The sequence below is a fragment of the Pithys albifrons genome, chromosome 17 (genome assembly GCF_047495875.1).
Source record: "Pithys albifrons albifrons isolate INPA30051 chromosome 17, PitAlb_v1, whole genome shotgun sequence".
NCBI lineage: Eukaryota > Metazoa > Chordata > Aves > Passeriformes > Thamnophilidae > Pithys > Pithys albifrons.
The window spans coordinates 361,081-382,270 of record NC_092474.1 but is presented as its reverse complement, the minus strand read 5'-3'; the positions used below and the strand labels follow the sequence as shown (position 1 = coordinate 382,270).

The 21,190-nt window shown below is 50.3% G+C and overlaps 1 protein-coding gene across 1 annotated transcript in view; it reads right to left on the bottom strand.

Annotated features, from left to right (window-relative positions):
* The window catches only part of MAPK1 (mitogen-activated protein kinase 1), a 39,979-nt gene extending 21,173 nt beyond the window's left edge, over positions 1-18,806 (bottom strand). Inside the window, exon 1 of the mRNA XM_071572416.1 lies at positions 18,306-18,806. Coding sequence (XP_071428517.1) covers positions 18,306-18,448 — 143 coding nt within the window. The 5' untranslated portion in view covers positions 18,449-18,806. The remainder of the gene's footprint in view (positions 1-18,305) is intronic.
* Positions 18,807-21,190: the final 2,384 nt, after the last annotated feature.

Here is a 21,190-nt window from a genome sequence, read left to right as displayed (position 1 = left end):
AACAGACACAGCAAACAAAAGGGAGGAGAAAGGTGTGGAGGGGCAGCAGCAGCAGGACAGGGAGGGACCACCCATGCAGGACACACTGGCCCTGCTACATCCACAGGCCTGTCCTTCAGGAGCCCAGAGCAGCGTTCCCAGCTGTACCCACACAGCAGGCTCAGCATCTCTGCCCAAGTGCCTTCACAACCATGAAGAGGATCACAGCCTGAGTCTAATAAAAAGGCTCAGTAAAACACACGTCATTTTCTAAAATCCGGGCTCAGGCTAATATTTACTAAAAATGTTATGAATCCTTACAAGTTTTAGGATGTTTTCCATGCCCTTGCTTAGATGGATGACAAAGCATCTCATTATCACAACTTCTACTTGTATTAAAAGTATATGGTAATTGAATTAATTAGAATTTAAATGTCTGTACGTGATTCTTGTTCCTTTCAAATTTCTTTTTGCTCACTGCAGCATTGTTTGGAAACCAAGAAACAATCAAGCCTGTGTTCCATACCTTTTTGTTAGCCCCAACTATCTCATATAAGAAACTAACCACACGGGCCAAAGAGGCTTTACATCCCAGGGATCTTCTGCAATCGAGTGCCAGGACATTCCAAGAAACCCTCTTAACTGACCTTACTCTGCTGAGATGTTCAGGTAACTGGTGACCAAGTAAGCAGAATAAAGTACAAAAATCCATTTAGAAAATAATTCCTAAAAGACATTCAAATATCTGACCACGTCAAGACACTGTTACTACTGAGCAGAGATTTGGTGCAACAGGGTGTTCTGCTGTCACCACTGGATGCACAAGTGTCCAGCACTTCTCACTGCCATTATTAAAATTGACATATAATCTGTGCTGTCAGTAAGACCTTCACACAGCTCATGCATATGTAACATGTTTCTCCACAGATCCCTCTGACCTGCCTGGATCCCTCACCCCGGCTGGACCCACAGGCTGCACCACGTGTTTGCCTCTAGACTGGGTGCTCTGCAGTGCCACACGCTGAGCAAGGATTCATTACAGCCGCTGCTGCTGCATATGTGTAGATAACACATCAGCAGTTCCTAAGTCCCAAAAGAGATAATAACCAAGTGCTTGCTGTGAGTGGAACTTGCACTGCATTCAAGAGCACTTTGGCTACAGTAACTTCTGAGCTCATCACCTGCGGTGCTTACAATGACCAGCAAGGCAGGTGGCAAGCAGGAAAAGCCAGAAATAACTGAAGCACGAAGAACCTGGACTGGGGAAAGAAAGTGAAGAACTCTATAGATCATGTTATCATTATAAACCTCCTGCCTCCTTCTGTGTATTGACTTGAGCATTTTTTTCTCTCACACTGCAGACTCTTTCTTCCCCTCAAAGGACTGGACAGCAGCAGCTACGCAGAGCAGAAAAAGGCAAAATGCCAGTATTTACCAAATGATGCTGTATAAATAAAAGCTCCTTATCTCTTACAATAGTTGATAAATCTCTCATTTCCTGCTTCTCAAGCAGAGGCTAATAATTGATAAAAAAATGCATCTTTCTTTGTACAGATTAAAAGAAGTTGAATTCATCAATTAAACATACCAAGATTTCCTCTCTTGTAGCTGTTTCATTTATAGTTCCCAAAGCACTTTCTTAGCAAGAGGTTTATGCTCTTATTTAGAAAAGGATGGATAATATCACTTTCAGATGGTTCAACTATGAAACCCATGACTCAGTGAGGGAAAGAAGCAGAGTATTTGCAGTAGAGATGCAATGAATTTCCCCTCCAGGGTACCTTCTCCATACAGTCATTTATCTGTTTGCACCAGGAGATCTCCCCACACTAACACAGCTAAGCCTGTGTTGTCTCAGCTAAGGGAGCAGAACTGAAATACTGCCCCGTTGAAACATTAATGGGACACTGGATTTACTTCTGTGGTCACACTTTTTGCAAGATGAGCCTTTCTGTAACTTGATTAAACATACGAGGGGTTATCTCAATTCCTATGAGCAATAAGTGTTGCTTATGCACAACACACACACACACACTGAGAATCTCTGTTATCAAGTTAACAGCATTTCACATTCTCAGCCACAGCCCTCGAAGCAAATATGGCTTTAAGCAAACCCTGTGTCCCTTAACAGAAGTGCTTTTTCAGTTCTGCACATGCTACAGAGAACTGTGACAGCTCCATGTGAGACTGAACTTCAGTGGAACTGGGGTCCTGCTCCCACGAGACCCCCACGTGGCCTATGAAGCCATACAGGAAGAACTATGTCCCTACCCAGGAAACAACACCATAAACCATCAAAACAGGGTCCTCCATAGGCCAGACTGAGCCATTTCCCAAAGTTTCCCAGTTCCTCACAATCTCCACCCACCTTGCCACCAACACCAGATTTACCCACTCCCCTCACAAAGGAGACATGCACTGCTCACAGTGTCCATTAGTAGTGCTTGCAAAGTGAGAATCCCAGCCCTCTCTGCATCACCCCCTGCAGTCCATGACCAGCTTATCACTTGTCATTAGGGTTCATCTCACTCAGCCGCAGCTGCAATTAGAGAGCTAATTTTATGACTAATAATCACCCGTGCTCCCCCTGCAGTCTGGCCAGGAACAGCTCCACATACACATCCCATCTGCCTCCCAGCACAGCCTAAATTTAGATTATTTGCATTCTGGGAGTGCTGTCCCAGTGTGCACAGTGTAACCCACTTGTCTGGGCTGTCAGCTCCTACCAAACCTCACAACAACTGCTTATATTTGCACTGAAGCAGTTAATTGGGACACCTGCTAAAGGCAGGAACCTTATTTTATCTTGACTTCTTTTCAGAGAAGATAAAAATCTGTGAATTGGGAATAATAACTTTTAGAGTGCTAGTTTGTAGCTTTTAGTTTCTGATAAGTAGATGTACCAATCCCTGCCCTCAGAACTGTCCCTGGTCTGTGTTATTCACATTAGGATGACTCCAGTCACCAACACTTTTAATATTCACAAGGATTTATTTCCACCCCGACCATGTGCAGCTTCACAAGCTGAAGGACCATTCAGCTGTGAGTGCTATTTATCTGTAATGAGATAAATTTAAATAGAGATTTTGCAACTACCCAACTCTAGTGGGTACATGATTCCTATTTCAAGCTGTGGTTACTATCCTGTGACAACCTGCAATACCCCCAGTATTCAGCTGCTTCTGCAACACCTTGTGAAAATCAGTACAAGCCCTCACAGTACAGTTTATCATTCCTAATTTTAAGTGTCTTGTAAATATATAACAAAGTATTGACTAAGCAAAACATCATGCACAGATGTACAAAACAAACAAATGAATATTTATAACCCAAGAAGTTGCACCACACAACTTTTAAAGCCAGCTTTTAGCCTTGTACTGCTCCAGTACCAACTTCCTTTTTAAGCAGAAGTCCAGGGCGGGGCCGGTTCCCAGGGCAGTGACCAGAAAGGCCCAACAAACAGCAGGGGCTGCTCAGCCGGTGCCAGGAGCCCCTGCCCCGTTAACTCCCCCGCGGGAAGGAGCAGCTTTTCCCCGGCACATCTGGGCGGGCGCCAGCGCTCGGCTCCCTCTCTGCGCCCGCCGCACGTCCCTCCGCGCATTCCTATTCCTCGCATGGTTCGTTCGGGAGCGGGGCTGGAACAAGCGAGCGCACGCTGCGGCCGCCCGGGGGAGCGGGGCCGGCTCCTGGCAGCCCCTGCAGCCCACAGAGAGAGGGCTGGTCCTTCTGGCTCCCGCTGCAGAACCTCCGCCTGCCCAGCGCAGCCCCGGCCCTGCCCCGCCCGCCGCGGGATGCTCCGACACTCCGCATTATTCCCCTCACGGCTCCCACGGGCTGCCCTCAGCACACGCATAAATACAGGAAACACACAGTGCTACCCGCAAGCGTCCTAAGTACAACTCTAAATAAAAGGCTGATTTGAAGTTCAAAAGGGATATTTTTTATCAGTAGCTTTGCGTTGCTGGGGAAACAGGATTCCAAGGGCACATCCAGGGATAAGAATCTTTCTGAAATACTGAATAATTCTGCTTACACTCAGAATAGGAACCGCAAAAATAATTCCCAGCGAGCAAACTGATCTATGGAGACCTTCAGCCTTTCATTCAGTTCACATTTAGCTCAATCACGGACGTCTCCACAACGTGCTGACATTTATCAAGTTATAACACAAACAGCTTAAACTTATTTCTAAGGCTGCTGCAAATAACTCAGTATTATGTTATAGTCATAACCAGCAGTACCATAACAGGCTGTTCACTACAGCTTTTGGGGGTGGGGGAGCTGGTGGCAGGAGTGGGATTTTATAAATCAGATATGAACCCTTCCAGATTCTTCAGAATAATTAGGTCTTTATTCTAGATGATTAAAACACAGAACAGCTACAGTGTATGATTCTTTCAATAAAGAGAAAAGACTGAAAAAAGGATAAAAGTAGTAAAAGACAGTTTCCAGTTTGAGGACATTGAGCAATGTGCCATTTTTATAATACTGAATTCCCTTTTTGTAACCAACTGCAAACACCTCTGTTTACTAGAAATATTTGTTACTTTGCTACATTTATTCATAATATTTTGAAGATCAATAAGTGTATTACTCACTAGACCTTTTTTATTAGCTCTAACTTAGAGAATCAGCACCTAGTTTTCAAAGGAGTAAGTGCCTATTCATATTAGGATGTATTTGCCTTGTTTCAACAGACCTCAGTTTATGACCAGACAACCCATGTCCTGTTCAGTTTTCCTTTTGATTTCTCACTTCAATAACAAAGCACCTCCCAGGGTTGTCAACCATGAATTCAGGACGTAAGCTACAGAAACGGGCATCTTTATACATCTCCACTTTGCTCCACTAAAGATTTAGTTTTACAGACTAATTCCATGAAAATGGAGACCTGCCTTGTGAGATTCTTTACAAAGCAACCAAACAAAAAACCCTCAGCCTTGAGGCTGTAGTTGATTTTCAAGAATCAAAAATATAACAACTTCAACAGGAGCACCACGTACTTGTTCATCCTAATTTGAGGGCAAAAGTCAAATAAATTGTAATTCAGCACTCTTGAATCATCATCTGGTATGTTACAGACACTCCCCACTGATGATTAGACAGCTGTAGGTATCATCCTCTTAGTCCTTGGGAAACATTCACAAGAACCGACAGCTTAGGAAGAAAGAGGCCAAAAAAGTGAACTCAAAACTGAGACACCTCAGAGTCAGTGCCAGCTCCCCACACCCACTGACCCCAGTGCCAGCTCCCCACACCCACTGACCCCAGTGCCAGCTTCCCACACCCACTGACCCCAGGGCCAGCTCCCCACACCCACTGACCCCCAGTGCCAGCTCTCCAAACGCACTGACCCCCAGAGCCAGCAGCTCCCCAAACCCACTGACCCCCAGTGCCAGCTCCCCACACCCACTGACCCCCAGTGCCAGCTCCCCACACCCACTGACCCGAGTGCCAGCTCCCCACACCCACTGACCCCAGTGCCAGCTCCCCACACCCACTGACCCCAGTGCCAGCTCCCCACACCCACTGACCCCCAGTGCCAGCTCCCCAAACCCACTGACCCCCAGTGCCAGCTCCCTACACCCACTGACCCCCAGTGCCAGCTCCCCACACCCACTGACCCCCAGTGCCACCTCCCCACACCCACTGACCCCAGTGCCACCTCCCCACACCCACTGACCCCAGCACCAGCTCCCCACACCCACTGACCCCAGTGCCACCTCCCCACACCCACTGACCCCAGCACCAGCTCCCCACACCCACTGACCCCCAGTGCCAGCTCCCCACACCCACTGACCCCAGTGCCAGCTCCCCACACCCACTGACCCCCAGCACAAGCTCCCCTAACCCACTGACCCCAGTGCCACCTCCCCACACCGACCCCCAGTGCCAGCTCCCCACACCCACTGACCCCAGTGCCACCTCCCCACACCGACCCCCAGTGCCAGCTCCCCACACCCACTGACCCCCAGTGCCAGCTCCCCACACCCACTGACCCCAGTGCCAGCTCCCCAAACCCACTGACCCCAGTGCCAGCTCCCCACACCCACTGACCCCCAGTGCCAGCAGCTCCCCAAACCCACTGACCCCCAGTGCCAGCTCCCCAAACCCACTGACCCCAGTGCCAGCTCCCCAAACCCACTGACCCCAGTGCCAGCTCCCCACACCCACTGACCCCAGTGCCAGCTCCCCACACCCACTGACCCCAGTGCCAGCTCCCCACACCCACTGACCCCCAGTGCCAGCTCCCCACACCCACTGACCCCAGTGCCACCTCCCCACACCCACTGACCCCCAGTGCCAGCTCCCTACAGCCACTGACCCCAGTGCCAGCTCCCCACACCCACTGACCCCAGTGCCAGCTCCCCACACCCACTAACCCCAGTGCCAGCTCCCCAAACCCACTGACCCCAGTGCCAGCTCCCCACACCCACTGACCCCAGTGCCAGCTCCCCAAACCCACTGACCCCAGTGCCAGCTCCCCAAACCCACTGACCCCCAGTGCCAGCTCCCCACACCCACTGACCCCAGTGCCAGCTTCCCCCACTCACTGACCCCCAGTGCCAGCTTCCCACACCCACTGACCCCCAGTGCCAGCTCCCCACACCCACTGACCCCCAGTGCCAGCTCCCCACACTCACTGACCCCAGTGCCAGCAGCTCCCCAAACCCACTGACCCCCAGTGCCAGCTCCCCACACCCACTGACCCCAGTGCCAGCTCCCCACACCCACTGACCCCAGTGCCAGCTCCCCAAACCCACTGACCCCAGTGCCAGCTCCCCAAACCCACTGACCCCCAGTGCCAGCTCCCCACACCCACTGACCCCAGTGCCAGCTCCCCACACCCACTGACCCCCAGTGCCAGCTCCCCACACCCACTGACCCCAGTGCCAGCTCCCCAAACCCACTGACCCCAGTGCCAGCTCCCCACACCCACTGACCCCCAGTGCCAGCTCCCCACACCCACTGACCCCAGTGCCAGCAGCTCCCCAAACCCACTGACCCCAGTGCCAGCTCCCCACACCCACTGACCCCAGTGCCAGCTCCCCACACCCACTGACCCCCAGTGCCAGCTCCGCACACCCACTGACCCCCAGTGCCACCTCCCCAAACCCACTGACCCCCAGTGCCACCTGCCCACACTGACCCCCAGTGCCAGCTCCCCACACCCACTGACCCCAGTGCCAGCTCCCCACACCCACTGACCCCAGTGCCAGCAGCTCCCCACACCCACTGACCCCAGTGCCAGCTCCCCACACCCACTGACCCCCAGTGCCAGCTCCCCACACCCACTGACCCCCAGTGCCAGCTCCCCAAACCCACTGACCCCAGTGCCAGCTCCCTACAGCCACTGACCCCAGTGCCAGCTCCCCACACCCACTGACCCCCAGTGCCAGCTCCCCAAACCCACTGACCCCCAGTGCCAGCTCCCCACACCCACTGACCCCAGTGCCAGCTCCCCAAACCCACTGGCCCCCAGCACCAGCTCCCTACAGCCACTGACCCCCAGTGCCAGCTCCCCACACTCACTGACCCCAGTGCCAGCTCCCTACACCCACTGACCCCCAGTGCCAGCTCCCCACACCCACTGACCCCAGTGCCAGCTCCCCACACCCACTGACCCCAGTGCCAGCTCCCCACACCCACTGACCCCCAGTGCCAGCTCCCCACACCGACCCCCAGTGCCAGCTCCCCACACCCACTGACCCCAGTGCCAGTTCCCTACACCCACTGACCCCAGTGCCAGCAGCTCCCCACACCCACTGACCCCAGTGCCAGCAGCTCCCCACACCCACTGACCCCAGTGCCAGCTCCCCACACCCACTGACCCCAGTGCCAGCAGCTCCCCACACCCACTGACCCCAGTGCCAGCTCCCCACACCCACTGACCCCAGTGCCAGCTCCCTACAGCCACTGACCCCAGTGCCAGCTCCCCACACCCACTGACCCCAGTGCCAGCACCCCACACCCACTGACCCCCAGTGCCAGCTTGGCCCTGCCTTCCTGCTGCAAGAATGGCAGCAGGGGATGACTGAGCAACATTAAAATAACCCCACAGATGTCAGCCAGTCTGCAGCAGGCCTTACCTGACAGCTCCTAATTGAATGCTCTTTGAATATCTTGGCATTGGTTAATTGGTTTGGGTTTTTTCAAGTAGTTTTGTTCAGGATTCTGGTATCAATGATAGATCATTGCTTTGGGCTTGAGAAAACAAAAATCTGTTTCTAAACCTTTTGGGCCCTCTACAAAGCAACTGTCACACTTCCAAATTCCTCAGGTTCCTTTTATATATATATTTATATTCATATATATGTATATATGTATGTATACACACACATATATGTATATGTGTATATATCTATGTATATATGTATGTATTTTTCATATTCCTAATCCTTTTTTTCTATTGCTCATCAAAAAATGATCACTGCTTTGGCTTTGCTTTTTTGTTGTTTATTACAGAAGATAGCTAAGTGAACTATTTGCATTTTTCATGAAGTTGTTGGAGTTTTCTTTTCCAACAAATAACTGTAATTTCTGAACCAGTGCCCTTTATTTTACCACAAATCCATACCAAGGTGTAAGCACTGAAGAACTGCTCTATCAGGCTTTCAGTTAACCTCTGAAGCTTTCTGGGTCAGACTGGACCAGCACTACTTTCACCTTCACCACCTCCTTTTTCAGTCACTTTTCTCCTAACAAAGAAAATCAATCCTAACAAAAAGCTTTCTGCTACAATTATGCCAACTCGCTCCTCCCGTGCCAAAGGTGAATAATGACCCTGCACTGATTTTACTCATGTCTTCTGATCTGCTGCAGGTTATTGCCCTTCAGCCACACAGCCTTAAAGCACTTTGGGAAAGCTCCTATAGGAGATTTGTGTTCAGATAACTCTGACTGGGACTGGGCAGGCCCTGGCACAGGAGCCCAGAGCAGCTGTGGCTGCCCCATCCCTGGGATGTCCCAGGCCAGGCTGGACCGGGCTTGGAGCAGCCCGGGGTAGTGGAAGGTGTCCCTGCCCATGGCAGGGATTGGATCTAGTTGACCTTTAAGATCCCTTCTAAACCAAACCATTCTATGACTGTGATTCTAACACGTTACAAAGGCACAAATCTGTTTTTCAGAATCTGAAAAGTAGAATCTGATGGATCCTTGCAAAGAATACAATTTTAAGGTATTTACTATGCACAAAACAATTACTTAATAGTTTAATTCCTTAGATCACTCCTAGTATTTTGAAAACAAACAGTTAGTCATGCAAAATGGAGTCTGTTAAATAAATTACTTTTGCCAGAAGCTCAGTCAATTCATACCCCTGGGTGTGGCAGAGCAAATGATTTGTGTTTTGTTAGCACCTACTAAGCAGAACTATGGAGAGCAGCAATTCTAGAACTACACCTTAACACTGGCACTAGAAAAATACTGGCTATTCCACCCAAGGTTCTGTATTATTTGGCTAAAGATATTATTTAACTTTATAGTGCTTTGATAAATCTTAGTTGTTTGGAAAATAAAATCACTTCTCTCAATCTGTTCTAGATTGTATTTTAATTTCTGTGCCCTTAGCTGTGAAGCACCATGAGCTCAAACCACCAGATATCCCACTCTGCTTTATGCCACTTCACTTTAAGTTGGTCTTCAAAAAATAGAAACATCTTACATCTTATTTTATCTACTCCTTCCCTTCTCACTTACCCTCCCCGTTTTCGAGGTTTACTGGTTCTCTGCTGCCAATATTTCCTTTGACAGCATCTGTGCCAAATTTAACAAACTTCACTGCTCTGTTTAAAGGCCCTTTGGCTATCTGTGAAATACACCCCTCATTCCAAAGGCACCCACTGCTTTGATAAAATAGTATGATATTAAGTATCACTATCTTTCTTCTCTCTGTATAAAGGTAACTCCTGTGGGAATGAATTTCAGGCTAAAATCTGAAGAGCTCGACAACATCTGAGACGACCTAAGGGCTGAGTGAACTAAAAGGAGTGGCTGTGGCTCACTCTCACTTTTGTGCCTCACATCCCTGCCCTTTCTCACTTCTCTGGTTGGAGCAGTGCCCTCCTTTGTGCCAGCTCAGGGAACCCAAGGAGCTCAGAGGTGAGGCAGGAACAGTAAAGAGGCCTTTCCCTGTGTATTCCCATTCCTTTCCTGTGTCAGCACAAGCATTCACCTTTAAATTTTATTTTTTATGAAGCAACTGTTCAGCTAAACCAGTTTTCCAACACATCCAACTCTCCAGCTGTGTAGGCAGCAGCACAGGAGTGGAGCAGGAAGGGCAGACTGCAGGCTCAGAGGGAACATGTGCCCCTCCAGCAGCGGCACAGCCCGGGATCAGCAGGAGTCAGGCATGGAAAGCACAGCTCAGGTGTCTGGGCCACGAAGGCTCAGCCCCCACATGAGCCAGTCAAGCGCCAGCTCCCCCCCTCCTGTGCTTTGGCTTCTCAAGAGGCAACAAAAAGCCACCAAGACAGAGACGGCAGGTCAGTCATGTCACCACCCCTCCCCTGCAGCAAAGCAGGCACCACAAACGCTACAGGAAACATTTCTCCTTTCCAAGAGGGAAGGCAGAGCAGTCAGAGAGCTGAGGGTGAGGGGATTAACAAATGCCCCCAGTGTGGTTTAGTCTTTCGTCTAATAAGGTTCTAATCTCACTTATATCCCAAATACTCCTCCTACAATCAGCTTCAGAGAAAGGAAAAAACACAAGATCTAGACAATTCCTCTGTTTTTTAGTAATTAGCTTATTTAATTGATTCCACACTATGTAAATCTTCAGAAGAGCCAGTTCACAGTATTTCATTTCAGCAGAAAGTAGAACAAAATCAGCCACGCACTCTTAGAAGCACAGATTTTCCTGAACCCACAGGAACATCAGTCCCCAAGGTCATTGCTGCTGCCAGCTCTGCCCCGGCCAGGCCAGTGTCACACCTGCAGAGCAAACAGCCAAACTGCCAGCACTGAGAGTGCACCCCACCACATCACACGTTACTTCCCTTCAGCTTACAAGGCATTTTCTGAATGTTTTTTCCCATCTTTTTAAAAACAACATGCCAGCAGTAAACCCTCAGCATATGAACAGTTTGGTGTTTTGTTCAGCGTTAAGACACGTTGGCTACAGTAGCTCAAAAGAAGCTATTTCACAATTATGAAACACTTAGGAAAAAAATCCAACATAAAGTCAGCCTCAATGTCATCTGGCAGACTTTGCAACGGCCAAATCCCAATAAAATTTGTCAAATTCTGGACTGAAGTGTTTTGAGGAGTATTGATTTGCAGTGCTCAAATGACCTGCAGCTTTACTCAGGACACATCAGCAATCCTCGGTGGAACAAAGTGCCTTCCTTCCAAACAAGCAGCACTGAGGTACTGCAGTGGCAGCTGCTAATTTTAAGAGAAACTGCAAAATGAAGTAATTGCCCATTATAAACTGGAAGCCTAATTGCGAGCTGCTGGTGCTTAGAACAAACCCACAACACAGACGAATTACTTTGCACCATGTGACAAAACTCTCATTTGCATTCTAATCGCCACAGAGCATTTCGGTATTTCATGAAAATTCTCTTGAAATACAAAAGAAGAACTTCTAAGAGAAGAAATTTTCCCTTAGCAGAACGTGGTTGTGATTTAGGTACGGCTAAACAAGAAGGATAGTAAAAACATGCACAGCTCTGCTAAAGCTGACATGAAGATTCTGCCCAAAGGTAAATGTTCCATTACTACAAATCAGTATTTAACCCGCCCCCGAGAGGCAGCCGGGCTGGGGAGGCACAGCACAAGCTCCTGGCAAGTCAGGGCACCAGGAGCCCCCTGGGAGCCTCCCGGGATGCACAGGGGGCCGAGGGACACGAGGCTGCCCCTGCACTGGCTCCTCTCAGCGGAAACGGGTGGAGACAGGAATGCTCCTGGAACAGAACCCAGCCCTGCACACCCCTGGAGTGGGGAAACCCGCCAAAGGATCCACCAACAGCTCGTCCAACAGCCCCTGTGATTCAGGGACATTTATTACTGCTTGGATCTTAATCTTCCTGGTCAAAGCTGACAACGAAGGAAAGTATATTTGGGTTTTCATGTACCTTGCAAAAAGATAAGCTTGGGAATGGCGTCTTTGTATTCCCAGAAGCTGTACTAAAGCAAAGGAAAACAAGCTCCTTTCTGAAAAAGGGGATTCACCCACAAGTAAACCACCATTTTTAGTAACTGTCCTAGCAATTAACAGAATGTACATTTTATACAGGCAAATCACCTGAAAGAAAGCACACTGTTGAATTTCCATACACTAGTAATTTTATTTACCTTCAACACAGCAAAATAGAAGTTTTATTAAAAATATGTTTATAGCTCCATATGCTTCATTTGAGTGATCCAAAGATCAAAATAAATTGAAATTGCTTAATAAAATGTTGCAGGGTTTGGGGTTTTTCTCAGACATTATTTGAAAAGTTCCTGAAACACCTCACTTGAAGTGAAAGTATTCTCCAAAGTACCAGAACACATCCAGCTCCACCCAGTGTCAGTGCTGGCTCGCGGGGGAAGGCTGACCAGGGACTGGGCTGTGCTGTGAGTGTGGCCAGCAGGGCACAGGAAGTGATTGCTGCTGGGAGGGCACATCTGCACAACTGCATCCAGCCTTCCTCTCCCCCAGGACTGAACCAAATCCAGCAGAAAACCATTAGGAGGCAAAGGGGGCTGAAGGACATGACATGAAAAAGAAGAAAAGTTGAGGAAACTGGGTTTGGACAGGCTAGGAGGGGGAAAAGGGCCAGTGGTGGAAAGCATCCAAGTGCTCTTTTAAGTTACCTAAAGGGGGATCCCAGAGAAAAGGGGCCCAGACTCTTCCCAGAGCTGACGCTGCAAGGAAAATTCCCATGGGCAAAAGTTGCACTGGGCAATTGGTTTAACAGCAGAACCAGAGGCTGCCCACAAATGTTGTGGAATGTCCATCCCTGGAGATTTTGGAAATTTTGAGTGGACATATTGAGCAACTTGGACTAATTTTGACATCAGCCCTGCTTTGAGTAGGACGCTGGACTGCATGACCTCAGGACATCCCTTTCAACCTGCATCATGCTGTGAAATATTCCACAGCAAGACATCATGGAATATTTTTATTAAATATCAAATTGACCAATTATTCTCATTTCTAGACCACAGCTGAAAGACATGGCAAAGCATCAACAGAAAAAGCATTAAAGAATTACTACGTTGGCGATGTACTAGATTTTAACACAAGCTGAGCTCTACACCCACTCAGCTGGTAAAGCACCAACTCTTCTTTGGGCTGTGGATCCCCACTCCTGAACAAGGAGCCTCTGAACTAACAGAGCCTGGTGTCCTACAGTTACACATTTCTGGTCTTGAGACTACCAGCATATCCCCCCGTGAAACTGGGGCATGTCACATCTCTCTGGGGGAGTTTAATTTCTCATATGTGACCTCCTGATGCCGTTTCTTCCTCAGTGGAGCAGCACACAGGATCTCTTCACTCTAGGAAAACACCTATTTTTATGAAACTTGCAGAAAAACTTTGCATCTTTAAGACTTGTACCAACTGTCAGATTTGATGGAAGGCAGGCAACAGGTACAAGAACCACAAGCTGGGGTACAGGAGACAAACTGATGCAACCACACAGAGATGCTGTGAACATATAAGCCTTAATTCCTTAATAAAGCATGCTTAGAAGAAAACCCACACATTATCTCTGTCTGTTTCCATGGGCTACACTCATGCTGTGTTAAGAAAATGCATATTTACTTATAAAATGCAAGTGTCCATCAGCTGCACTCTTCAGCTGTTAAGCCACTATCCCGAAGTTGCTCCCTCTCACCTTCCATAAACCTTAAAGAAAGGAAAGCTCTGACACAAACAGAGCCAGTGGCTGCTGCCCTTCTCTCCTGCACAGTTTCCCACCTGACCATCACCAGGGAGAGCAGGAAAAGCAGCTCTAATTGCACTTCTGGCAAGTGTGAGAAGTCTGAGTGGCTGAAGGGAAGTGCTCACCCCGGTCTTCTCCCCAGAGGGGAGACGCTGATAACCAGCCACCAATTACACTCCCCAATTCCCTCCTGCACTGAGCAGGGTTGGCCAGCTCCTATCAGCTCCCTGTTCTCCTTATCACACAGACAGAACATGCTAATTACCAGGTACATGTGCTCCCTGAAAGCACACAAATAGGGACATGAACCCCTCCACTCGTAATGTCATTACAGGGTTCTCTCTCTGGCCCTGGATCAAGGCCACAGTTAACAGAAAAAACAACACAGGCTGTTTCTGGGCTGCCCCAGACCACCAGTCTGACCCCCACAGAGGATGCCAACGCCACCTTTCTATAACTCGAGAGCAAAGTATTGCACAACCATCAATCCCCTTCAAGCTTTCATGTTTCAATAGAAATATGCCTTGCAGATCATTCTATTCCTGATTTCCTCTGGGTTTAGTTTCTTTAGGAATACACTTCTCAGATTTCCATGCTTTAAAAGTAGTGCTCTTCCATGAGACAGGAGAGAAAAACAGAATTTTGAAAAATCTACTGCCAAATGTTTTAAATATTCTTTTCAGTATTACTTTAACATTTAGCTATTGACTACATTAACTTCTAATATCATTCCTGCCCAGCACGTCAGTAACACAAAGATCTCCTTGTAACAACACAGTCAAATTCAGACCAAGAAATTCAAGATTTGAGCTTCAAGATTCTCCTCTCCCAACTGCATTCATCTGCATTCAGCTGCTTATTTATAAGCAGTTATTTGCAGCACTGATAACACTTCACAGTCACACAAGCCTGATGACAAAAAAGCCTTCCAAAAACTAGGATATAAACCAGAACATCTCTACCATATTCCCATTCCCCATTTCTTTCCAAAACAACTACTTGTTTCATACTCTCAAATTATCATCCTTGCCAAATTACCACTGACCAACTGGATGAAGAACAAGTCACACTGGAAATTTAAGGCTCAGCTCCATCATGTTTCTGTTGCTGTTTCAACGTATTTAAAGCATGGCCTGATAACAGGTTGCCCTAAAAAATAATAATTAAAAAAACACCTCACATTAGGGGGGGAGGAAATAATCTGAAAAACCTTCCACAGTTTGTTGTGTCTGAAAGGTATTTCTGAAACCTTCAGACTTGGTCTAGAAGTGAGTCCCACTGAGGTTGATAACCCTCTATCACTGAAAGAAAGGGAAAGTCACAAAAAGAACTTTACCCCAAAATCCCTCAAAACAACTAACATTTCTTAGGTGAAAGTGGAGGGGAAAACAACCAACACAACATTTGCATATATTTGGATAAATTCATTCTGAGTAGCAAACATGACTCAGTGATTCCTCACAGGATGTCCTGCAGTCCTAAGAAGTGCTGAGGATCTTGGCTCAGACTTTGCTCTCTGCTCATCCCCCAGTTTCACATGTAAAAGTACTGAAACAAAAAGAAGATTAGCAAGGGCCACTGAAAGGGATCCACTTCCCAACCACTTCATACTCTGCAACAAAATTTCCAAGAGTCACGGGCTGGGCATTTTTGGCAGAGTTCAACCAGAGGACATTAAGGTGGGGTTTGCCTGATAAGGTGCCTTTTCTGCTTACGGAGCAGAGAAAGCACAACCACAACACAGCAGTAAATTTACTGCTCTGCTGAGTTTATTTTTACTCAAAACCTGATTATGTAAAAAAATTACCGCACTAGGGAAAATAGTTAAAAGCCTTCAAGGGCTTTCAGATCTGGATGAGAGAACGTTCATGCACAGCCTGTTCAGACAATACCTTCCTCTATTTCCCGTGCTGTTATTGGATGTTCTGATCAATATTTCTCAAACATTATTCTCTTTGCTGCAAAATCAAGATGGAAGACTGACTGTAACAGCACTATCCTAAGAATACTTCAATTGCCCTTTTACTGATATCATCGAAAGCATTTTATTGTTTTCAAGTCCCTAATCCAATAATGCAGAGACATGAGAATTGGGATAAATGCAAGAAAAAGAGGGAAGGATTTTAGGAGTTAAAAGACACTTGTTTCCCATCCAACAAGCCTTATGTCACAATGCGCTGGTAAACAACCATCATCTCTGAAGACATCAGCTGTGGGTCTAAAACAAAACCATCAGGGCCTGCTCTGCTTTCCTTTATTAAAGTATTCAAATTCAAATGGATGTTGCAGTTGCAGAAAACATCTCCATCTGCACCCTCCCAGCTTGCCCCGTGCCCCGCCCCGAGGGAGAGGCTGCGGCTCTCACCGCATTAGCGACCAGAGCCCCACGCGAGCCACTCGGTACTGAACGGCACAAGCCGAGCCTGTGATGGAGACGGGAGCGCATTTGACCGGAGTCCCCACAATAAAGTACAGTTGCTATGGCGTTTAACTACAGCGAGTGCATCCAACACTTCCTTATCAAGTACAGAATATAAACTGGGACTTTGTTCCCTGTCATTTCACACCCCAGGCAGAGGAGCAATAATTAAGAGCACAAAATACATAATGTAGCGTTTTCCATTAATAATTTTAGAAAGCACAGGAGCAAAGTGCACATTTCAACTGGAGATTTGGAATTTTTGTTTGTAATTTTGTACAGTGTTCGCAGCAGACACAAAGCACCACAAGTTTTCAAATACAAGCTAACCTTTTGGATTGGGAGGGGATACAGTGTCAAACCTTACAACACACCACTCGGAGGGGCAGAGGCGGCCCTGTTTCCCCTGTATCTGCTCACTGGCACAGTGATGCCAAAAAAGGGCATCGACCGCCATCGTGCTGCATCTTGCAGTCCCTGATGAGTGGTGAAATGTTTCAGCTTTTCACACTGTCTGTACAACAGAGTTTCACACCCTGCTGATGTGGCCAGGCTGCTCACAGCACACACCTTGGCAGCACCATTCCCAAAGCAGGCTGTGAGTGCAAACCAGGGCAGGCAGCACCAAGGTTATCTGCACCCGTTCCCTTGCCCTGGCTCAGATGATAAAATAACCATAACAAAATACAGCCTGTACCAGAAGCTGCACCAACAAGTTTTGGACTGGATATTTTGCAGTGATTTCTAACACTGAAACGATAACAAAGATATTTTTACACTACAAACGGGATTTCTGATTCACATTTTGAAGGTTCTTCTCACAGCAAAAAAAAAGTGAAGGCCACAACACAAAACTCTGTGAGAGAAGCTCATCTCCCAGCTAAGCTCAGGCCTAGACGAAAGCTCCCACCCTGAAACACTCGATGACTTCATCCTGACAGGCCAGCACAATTCAATGACTATGTGCAAAAACCTTCAGCTATAAAAACCTGTAATGTACAGCTGAAGGCTGTGAGGAGCCCTCGCTGAGAAATGCACTAGTTTACAAAAGATCAAAGAGAGAAATTCATGCTGATAAAGCTTTCATGAAGTCATAGCCTGTAAACCTCATTTACTAGCTCTGGTCAAAAACCATGCTGAAGAAACAGAGGCAGTGTTGGAAGAAAGTTGACAAAGCAATAAAAAAAAGAGTTTTGCATCTGCATCCCTTAAGTTATTTCAGGAGCAAGGGGTTTTTTAATCTCTTTCCCCAGCAGAAGACCGAATATGAAACCCTCAGTAAGGTCACTGAGCATGCTGGGTTTCTAACCCAGTCACCAGATACACCACCACACAGCACCACCGCAGCTCATTTAGATTGCTAAAAAAATCCACCTCACACTCTTAATCCGGTTAGTTCACGTCTTCAGCAGTTCACGTTTGGCTGCAGCTCGCTCCCGTCGCTCTTGGGGCTGATGCCACCCAACGCAAACACACACGATGGGTTTTTACTGTAAGTCTTTATACTACAGAACAATCCAGAGGCAGGACGGCGGCAGAGAACTTTCCCACCGCTGCCGCCGTGCAGGCGCCGAGGTGGGAGCTCCGCAGCCCCGACACGGCCCGAGCAGCGCCAGGCCCGGCCCGGCCGCCCCTCCCGGGCCCAGCGCGGTGTGCCCGGCGGGGCAGGGGGGCCAGGGGGTCCCGCCGGCCCGACCGCCCCCCGGACACGGCAGCGGACAGCGAGCGCCGCCAGCTCCGGAGGCGAAAAATACTGAAGGAAATACACGCGCAAGAGAAACCAACCGAGCTGCACCCGCCGAGGGAGGGATGGGGCGTGCGGGAAGGGAGGGAGGGAGGGAGGCGAGGGTGATGCCGGAGGGGCAGCCTCGGGAACACGGAGGGAGAGGCAGCGCCGAGCAGAGCGAGGCCGGGCTGCTCCCCCTCGCCGAGGGCAAGGGCGGGCCGGGCCCGGGCCGGGCAGGGCGGCGGGAGGGAAGGGAGGAGGGAGTTGTCCGGGGCAAGGGCGCTGCCCCGGCGGCCGCACTCACCACACCATGCCGTAGGCCCCCTCGCCGATGTAGGAGAGGTTGGTGTAGCGCGGCCCCACGTCGAACACTTGTCCCCGCACCATCTCCGGGCCGCCGGCGCTGGCGGAGCCGCCCGCAGCCCCGGCCCCCGACACCGCCGCCATGTTGTCCGTGCCGGGAACCGCGGTGCCTGCGCGGGGGGGCGGGCGGAGGCGGGCGAGGAGGATGCGGGAGGGAGGAGGAGGAGGGAGAAGGAGGAGGAAGAGGACCCGCCCGCTCGGGAGCCGCGCCCGCTGCGCCGGAGCCGAGCGGAGCCGAGCCGAGCGGAGCCGAGCCGAGCGGAGCCGAGTCGAGCCGAGCCGAGTCGAGCCGAGCCGAGCCGAGCGGAGCCGAGCCGAGCCGAGCCGAGCCGAGCCGAGCCGAGCCGAGCCGAGCCGAGCCGAGCCGAGCCGGCCCGTGCGCGCCGTCAGTGCCGCCGGTGCCTCCGCGCCCGCTCTGAGGAGGCGCCGCGCGCTCCGCCCTGAGGGGGGGCTGGGGGGGCGGGGCGGGGCGCGCGGGGGGCGGGGCCTGGCGCGCGGGGGGCGGGGCCGGGCACTGCGGTAACCGCAGCCGCCGGGGAGGGCGCGCGGCGCACGCGCGTCACGTGGAGCGCGCGGGGACGCGGAACGCGCGCGGCGCCATTAGAGGCGTGAGGGGAGCGGCGGGAAATGGAGCCGGGCCGGGGCCCATCCCGGACCCCGTGCCCGTCCCAGTCCCGATTCCCACCCTGATCCCCATCCCATCCCAGCTGTCTCCCCGTGCCCCAGCTGAGGGCAGCCACTGCTGTCCCCCGTGCGGGGCCCTGACACGGGCGAGTTCAGTTCTGGCATCCCTGAGTTTGTCACCTCTTTGCACGTTGTTTTCGCCCGGAGAGCTCCCTTGTCGTGTTGGCTGCTTCGAAGGAGGTGACAGCACAAAGGGTGGCTTGTCTTGGCCTTGGTCACTCCTTGCTGCAGGACCATGTTTTGGCAGTTTTCCTGCAGGGCTCAGTTTTCCAAATAGTTTTTCCTTGTTTGCAGAAGTTGCGCACAAGGGCCTCACTTCCATTTCTGTTTTTTTTTCCCAGCAGTTCCCAATGATCCTGTCACACACACCAGCCCCAGAGCAGTGGCCCCGCTGCGGCCCCCTGGCTGGGCTCTGGCTCGTCCCTGGTTGTGCCCTGGTTGGGCTCTGCTTGTGCCCTGGTTGGGCTCTGCTTGTGCCCTGGTTGGGCTCTGCTTGGGCCCTGGTTCAGCCCTGGTTGGGCCCTGGTTGGGCCCTGGTTGGGCCCTGGCTCAGCCCTGGTTGGGCCCTGGCTCGTCCCTGGTTGGGCTCTGCTTGTGCCCTGGTTGGGCCCTGGCTCAGCCCTGGTTGGGCCCTGGTTCAGCCCTGGTTCGGCCCTGGCTGGGCTCTGGCTGGTCCATGCCACAGCCCTGGCTGGGCCCTGGTTCAGCCCTGGCTGGGCCCTGGTTGGGCCCTGGTTCAGCCCTGGCTGGGCCCTGGTTGGGCCCTGGCTCAGCCCTGGTTGGGCCCTGGCTCAGCCCTGGTTGGGCCCTGGTTGGGCCCTGGCTCAGCCCTGGCTGGGCCCTGGCTCAGCCCTGGTTCAGCCCTGGCTGGTCCATGCCACAGCCCTGGCTCAGCCCTGGCTCAGCCCTGGCTGGTCCATGCCACAGCCCTGGCAGTGCCGTGTCTCGGGTCAGCCAGCACAGCATAGGGTGGCATCAGCCCCTGCCCCTGCCCACCAGGGTTTGTAAGGAGTTCCTAATTTTGCATTCAGTGGAACAGTGCTCAGCCAGAAGCTGTTCCATGGCTATCCTGTTGCTCTCAGGTTATCCCTGGCTGTGCTTTGCCCTATTCCTTCTTTCAACATTTCTCTCAGATCTGTGCCTCTCACTGTAGACATTTTCACTGCTGCCATCTCTGCTGCTTCAGGTCTGTCTTTGCCTTGAAGGTGTCCCTGGCACCATCCCTGCCAATGTCCCACTCCTCCCACCCCCAGAGGGTCATTCCTGCCGTCCCACCTTCTCCTGTCCCTTCCCCCTGCAGTGCAGCTTCCCTTGCCATGGGCTGAACCACCACATCTGTACCCAGCTGCTTCCAGCTGTACAATCCTCTCAGTACCACCTGCTCACCTCCCCAGAACACCAGCCCAGCTCTGGCCAGGACTCAGGAGGGAAGTCACTGGCTTTGGATGCACATCCAGGGGTGTCCGAGGCCTCTCCCTTGGGGCTCCAGGTGCCACCCAGCCTTGGCTGATGGAGGGAGAGCTCTCAGGGAAGAGCAACACAATCTAATAAACTCGTGTTTAACAGACATCCAACTGTGCAGCTCGTGGTTTTGTGTATTTGAGTGGGATAATGCTTCTGATGTATTTACTTTTACTTGTGTATAATGTTTTCCTTTCCACAATGTGTTCCTCTGCACTTAGGAAACAGCTTTCTTTTTCTCAGATATTACAGAAAGCAGTAAATGCAAGTGTTTAAATTTTCCAGAACCAAGGAAAATATTATTTATAAGGTTTTCTTAACTCTAAAAGTGAAATTATGCTTACAGTTCTGATTACATACATAAATAAATCTGCCATCAGCAAATGCAAAACAAATGATTATAGAGACTCTACCTTAAACACAGCCTGTCACAGTGAATTTAATTAAAAACTAGCACATATCTGGATTTTTTTCTACCTTTGCTGGGATGTGCCTGATCAAAAAGGAAACTGACCAGGCAGGCCAGGAAATTGTGGAAAGACTGTCGGCTCCTTGGAGTGTTGTGTTCAAATATATGTCTAATCCAATTAAATTAAACCCAAACAGGCAGGCAGAGGGTAGGGAATGCTTTCCCAACAACTCCTCCCGTGATGGAACTCGTTGCACGTGTTCCAGGGCAGC